The sequence below is a fragment of the Orycteropus afer genome, unplaced genomic scaffold, assembly GCF_000298275.1.
Source record: "Orycteropus afer afer isolate SDZICR_OR568_19922 unplaced genomic scaffold, OryAfe1.0 scaffold00193, whole genome shotgun sequence".
NCBI classification, from domain to species: domain Eukaryota; kingdom Metazoa; phylum Chordata; class Mammalia; order Tubulidentata; family Orycteropodidae; genus Orycteropus; species Orycteropus afer.
The window spans coordinates 4853078-4859773 of NW_006921780.1; the positions used below are offsets into that span (position 1 = coordinate 4853078).

Genomic DNA, 6696 nt, shown 5'->3' on the forward strand with positions numbered 1-6696 from the left:
CTCCTTTTTTTTCTCCAAATAATTTTGAGTTTTGTTCCACATTGTTCTCCCTCTCTATCCAGGATCTCCTACATAGATCCTTCCAAGTGGTTGACAGTGTAGCCAGGCACCATCTAGTTTTTCTGGTCTCATAGTCCTATAGGCTGTGAGTAGGAAATCTTGATTAAAGTTAGAGGCAAGAGGACAAAGGATGAAAATATTGGTCAGCTAAAGAACATGGGGAGGGTGGGGAGGAAGACTGCAAGACTAGGGAAAAGCTCTTAAAACAAATCTATGGAAAGATTTTTCCTTTCTTTGGGAAGAAATCATCTTTAGTTAATAGCATAAGACAAGATGCTTACCCAGGGTTAAACACAGACTCTTTAACACTTTACCTTAGCTCAGGGTGAAAAAAAAAGGAATAGATAGCCTAACTCTAAAGGAAGCAGTAATGTAACATATGGCATCATATTATTACACTCCTAACTTGGTGGTAGACGATGCCCATACATTCATGATGTGTACTCACCTGTTGTGCAAATATATTTTAATTCATTACTATAGAAAATATTACTTTGCTCAGTTAGGCTGAGCTAAGCAGAGAAAAAATACCATATGTCAAGCTCAGTAAACTACCAAAGTACCAGACATCAGTGGGCACAATTGAAGGTGGCACTGAAATTAGGACCATAAATGTAGACTGTACATCCTCCTCACCTAGAACACTCTCAAAATAAAAAAAAGCAAAAATGAGAAGTCAGATGCTTCCCCCCTCTTTTAAACATTTTTATTTGTTTATAATTTAATTTATCTGGGCTAGTTTATTACTAGCCTTTTATTTTTTTTAACTTAAATTTCTTAAAATTTTCTTTTGCAAATTTCAAAAGAAAAAGTAATACCAGTTCCCTATAACAAATCCAAATAATACAAAAGTATGATTTTCCAAATAAGAATGTAAGTTGCTTAAAGACTGGGTCCCTGTCCATCATGCTCAACACCAGCACCTAGCACGGTGACCAACACTTAGTAGATGCTTAATAAGTATGTGCATAAATAAGAAAAAGAAAATAACATAAAAAGTGAAAGTATTCCAAAGCCTCCAACTCTCATTTGTTCATTCATTTATATACAAATACACATGTACATAGTGGAATTTCACTCAAAACTTAGATCATACCACAAATATAGGCATACCTCATTTTACTGTACTTCAAAGATAACTGAGTTCTTTCTTTTTTCTTAATTGTGATTTGGGTGAAAATTTACAGAGCAAATTCACTTTCCACACAGCAGTTCACATATACTTTGTCTCATGACATTGACCACAATTCACCACAATCCATCAGCTCCCTTCCCACTTCATCCTGACAGTCACCTCTTTCCTGTGTCCATCCCTCCCCATGCACTCCTGCACCCTGAGCTGTTTCCCTGTGCATTAAACAGCCCCTCTTTCTCTCATGATTGAGTGTATTTACCTCAGGTATATGTTCAACTCCTATGTCTGTGCAAAAAAGGCTCGGAGGCCACATGTTCTGACCTCCTCTAATCCCACAAGAGGAAGGCAGAATCACTATTAATAGCCCAAGGCCTATTACTACAAGGCCAGACATGCTGCCTCCCTCCAGCCCTTTCACCAACTGTTCCTCCCAAAACACCCACCACCTCTCTCCTGGGTTCGATAATTCACTGAAGTGGCCACACAGAACTCACAGATTACGGGGTTTATTAGGGAAGCACCAGGCTACAATTCAAGTTCAGGAAGAACACTCAGTCTCTCTCCCAGCCCGCCGTCTCTCAGCCAAGTCTCTAACAGTCTCTCCCCCAGCAGTGCATGTCCCTCGGTGTCTTACTCAGCAATGCCTGTCTCTTGCATCTCTTTCCCAGCAGCACGTGTCTCTTTCAGCAGCACATCTTCCTCCACCAGCAGTCAGAGAGAGTTCTGCCTCTAGGAGGTCTCCTTCTGAGCCCAGCAGCGTGGTCAAACTAGCCAACCATAGCATCAGAACTCTAAGCACTTGAGAGAGAGTGGGCACCTCCCAGAACATTGTTTTGTGCCACTCCCAACAGAAATACTCCCCAGGTGGACTTCAGCAATCAGTAGCTCCTCAGTTGCTCACAGAAAATCCCACCTTGGAGTTTACAAAGACTTATGGGTAGAAAAGCCACACTAAGTAATTTAAATTTACTACACTGCAGTCTGTCTTTTGCTTGGCTGGAAGTCACAGGTGTGAGTTCAATTCCAGACCTGAAGGGCAGCTAGGGGCCATAGTCTCAGTGGTTCCACCAGGCTCTATCAGAAAGCAAACCTAGTCCCCCCTCCCTTTATTTTTTAAATGATTTTGAGTTTTGTTCCACATTGTTCTTCCTCTCTATACAACCTTGTCCCTTGTCAGCTCTACTATATACCTGGAAATTCAGATCATACAAATAAAATACATTATAGGACCATTGTCTGCCAACCCTATAAATGGTCTTGGGAACACTCCCCACTTCATTGATATACCTAATAGTTCAGCCTGTCCACCCATCTATCCACCTGCACACCCATGTTTGCCTTCACTGACAACGCAGTACTATATGTACAAAAGGGTTCATCTTTGCTGTCTGTAATTGAGTTCTTTACAAATCAAAAGTCTGTGGCAACCCTGCATCTAGCAAGTCTATTAGAGCCATTTTTCCAACAGCAGGTACTCACTTCGTGTCTGTGTGTCATATTTTGCTAATTCTCCTTTCTCTAAAGAAAGGCAAAGAATTTATTTCTTTGAAAAAAATTTCTTTGAAGTATTTCAAACTTTTTCATAAAGCTTTTGTACACTTAATAGACGGCAGTTTAGAGTAAACATAACTTTCATATGCACTGGAAAACCAAAAAATTTGTGACTCACTTTATTATTTTTATTTCAATGATGATCTGGAACCAAACCTGCAGTATCTCCAATATGCCTGTTTTATTCTGTAACTGACTGTTTTTTCCCTTTATAGAGTTCAATGTCTTAAATTTTCATAATTCTAAGCTTCAAATGGTATCTCTGGTGGCATAGTGCCTAAGGCATTTGACTGCTAATCAGAAGGCTGGCGGTTCAAACCCACTAGCCACTCTTCGGAAGGAAGGCTGGGCAATTTACTTCTGTAGAGATGCCACCTTGGAAACCCAAGGAGGGGTCACTATGAGTCACAACAGACTTCATGGCAGTGAGTTTGATTTCTTATTTCTAAGCTTCAAATTGTCTTTACTCCTCTAATGTCCACTATCAAGCTCCAGAAGTGTGACTCTTGAAGGATCCATAGGGTTTTTAGACCAATAATTTGGCCATTTGCTTGCCTTCCTCTATTATTTCATAAATGAAAATTACATTAATGCTACATTTATCAGGATATATCAAGCAATATGATGATTCATAGACATGACTTATCTAGATAATCCTCCTTGCCTTATAAAAAAGTTTTCAATGTTATTATTATCAGAGAAATGTAAATCAAAACCATGGCCTAACACCATCCAGCACTACACACCCAACCACCACAGGAATTAATAATTTTTTTTTCAGTAAACTTCACTGAGTTATCATTCACAAACCACACAATTCACCCATTTAAGGTGTAAAATTCAATGATTTTCAGTATATTCATAGTTGTACTACCATCACCACAATAAAAAAGAAATCCTGTACCCATTAGCAGTCAACTGCTAATTCCCCCAACTTCCCTAGCACTAGGCAACCACCAATCTACTTTCTGTTTCTATGTTGTTGTTATGTGCCATCAAGTCAGACCTGACTCATAGCGATCCCTCCTTGGGTTTCCGAGGCAGTATCACTATTCTTTCTAGTCAATGGTCATCACTATTAACTATTATTATTAACTATTCTTGCTAGTCAATGGCCATCACTATGAATAACAAATACCTTACTAGAAATATTACAAAGGAATGATATCTTTATGGGCTTTTAAGTCTATCAGGTGGTCTGACCTTCCACTAACTGCTCTTAGGATGTCATACCTAAAATTCCATTTTATAATTCCAAATGCTTGTTTTCTCCACTTTTTACTTCTGTCACCTAAATTCTGCTGTGTAATCTACAATATATAACTTCCTGAGGTAAAAAGATTTTACTTTTTTTATGAAGTAAATTTCCCTGGTTTGGTTGAATTACATATACTTAATGGAAATAATTCATGGAAGTAAATAGAGCAAAATTTGCTTCTTTTATAGGTTCTATTCCTTGCCACAGCTTTTGCTTATCACACAGTTAATCTTCTTCAAAGAATTGCCTATAATCTGTCTCTGCTTCCTTACTTCGTATTAAAGTGCTAAGATCACTATGTCCTCTTAATTAAGCAATCCAAAGGTAACTTCTCACTGTATTTTACTTCAACCACTTTTTCCTTCACAAAATTCTCTCCTTCCTTGGCTTCCAAGAGCGCTGGCCCCTCTCATCTTCTGCCCCTTCTATCACCTTCTCCCTGTGTTTTATCCATATAAAATAAGTTTTTCAAATGGGTCCAGATATGTTCTTTTTCTGTACCTTGGTTGCTTTCCCCTACACTTCACTCTGAATATCTAGCTATTAAGTCACTCAACAAACTGTATATATTATTATTATTTGTTGTTGTTATGTGCCGTCGAGTCAAACCCGACTCATAGCGACCCCTCCTTGGGTTTCCGAGGCAGTATCACTACGGAAGTAGGATTGCCCAACCTTCCTTCTGAGGAGTGGCTGGTGGGTTTGAACCGCCAGCCATCTGGTTAGCAGGCAAGTGTCTTAGCCACTATGCTACCAGAGCTCCCATAGTATTATTTAGGTACAGGTTTATCACCTCTATTACGATAAAAACTGCTTGAAAATAGAAACCATTTGTTTATTTTCAATTCCTAACAACAACAAAAATAAAACAATATCTGGTATATAGTAAGCATTCAGTGTTTGCTAGACAAATGCTTTTATCAAAAGCCTAAGCTCTGTATGAATGAGATAGCCTTTTAGTCTCTTCCCTGTACTTAAACCTTCCCACACCCTTCTGTTCTTTTCTCCTAGTCATGATAGACCCTCTATACCTTAATCTTGTAGTCATCTCCTCCAGAGACAAACAGTGGCTGCTGCTTATGGAAGTCAATGCCTCGTACTGGACCTGAGGAAGAAGGCAGGCACAGTATGTTAAAGAGATCTACTGCTTCTAATCTCCAAGGTGATTTCTACTCAGAATTTGTCAACTCTATTCCTTTCACATTCTTTAATCCTAAAGGAATCAATATCAAAGCAAGGCTTAAGTCAGAAGACAATACATATCTACACCTCCTTTAACTTGCTCATAGGAATTATCTTACCATCATGTTCGTCAAACTTGTCAATGAGGGTGCACATCCGATAGTCCCATAACTGGATGACCCCATTGTGTAAACTGGTCAGGATCCAGGGTCTTTTGGGGTGAAAACTAAGCCCTGGAAAAAAAAACAGAAAATGATATAATGAGCTAAGTCCCATAATGTCATCTACTATCAATTCTCATAAGGAAAAGGAACACCTCAGTTCATTCATTTGTTCTATATGCCTGATTATTTTTTATTGAATACCAGATACTGTAACTTTTACATCGTTGTTGTTGTTATGTGCCATTGAGTCAGACCGACTCACAGTGACCCCTCCTTGGGTTTCCGAGGCGTTATCACTACCAAAGTAGATTGCCCAACCTTTCTTCCGAGGAGTGGCTGGTGGGTTTGAACTGCCATCCTCCTGGTTAGCAGTCAAGTGCTTTAGGCACTACGCTACCAGAGCTCCCAAATTTTATACTAGGTGCTAGATTTCTGTTACATTCCTTTAAATATTGTTGGGTTTTGTTTTGGGAAGTAGTTACTTGGAATCAGTTAGATTATTTTGAGGTTTGCTTGTAAACTTTGTAAGTCAGGGTGGGTCTAGAGCAGGCCTTAATCTAGGTCTAATTTGGTACTATTAAGGTTACAATGAGCCCTGGTGGTGCAGTGGTTAAGTGCTGGGCTGCTAACCGAAGGTCGTAGGTTTGAACCCACCAGCCGCTCCGTGGGAGAAAGATATGGCAGTCTGCTTCCAAATATTATATTCTTGGAAACCCTATGGGGGGAGTTCTACTCTGTCCCATAGGGTCACTACGTCAAAATCAACTACTCTGACACACAAGGTTGTCTTCAATCAGAATTGACTCAATGGCCAGTGGTACTGATTAAAGCAATACTCATCTGAGGTCTCCATATGATGCCTTGCACATTAGGTAGTCTTTGTACTCTGGCTCACAGAAACAAACTATTCAAAACCCTGTGTGATGCCCTGGAGAGAACAATCATGGGAAAAGGAAGGGCTGCTTATGCACAGGGAGACAGCTCAGGGGGCAGGAGAGTATGGAGGGATGGACACTGGGAAGTGGTGAAAAAAAAACAAAACAAAACAAAACAACCCTGTGTGAGTTCTAGACATTGTTTGGTTTTCTCCTTTCCTGTGGTTCTTTCTCAGGTCCTAAGGAATTTCCTCACATGCATGTGCAGTCAGTACTCAGACAAAGACCTGAGGGAACCTCATGCAGATCTCCAGTCACCTCTGTGCAATTCTCTCCTCGGGTACTTTGTCCAGCAAATTCTAGCCATCTTCAATTCCTTCAAAAGTTGGAAATACAAATACCATTTGACCCAGCCATCCCATTACTAGGTATATACCCTAAAGAAGTGAGAGCCATAACAAGAACAGATAT

General features: G+C 39.7%; 1 protein-coding gene across 1 annotated transcript in view; it reads right to left on the reverse strand.

Moving 5' to 3' along the window:
- Nucleotides 1–6696, reverse strand: part of COPA (COPI coat complex subunit alpha) — an 80121-nt gene that overhangs the window by 69809 nt on the left and 3616 nt on the right. The window contains exons 2-3 of the mRNA XM_007947710.1: nucleotides 5306–5419; nucleotides 5036–5109 (exon numbers count right to left, since the gene is read on the reverse strand). Of these exons, the coding sequence (XP_007945901.1) occupies nucleotides 5036–5109; nucleotides 5306–5419 (188 nt within the window). The remainder of the gene's footprint in view (nucleotides 1–5035; nucleotides 5110–5305; nucleotides 5420–6696) is intronic.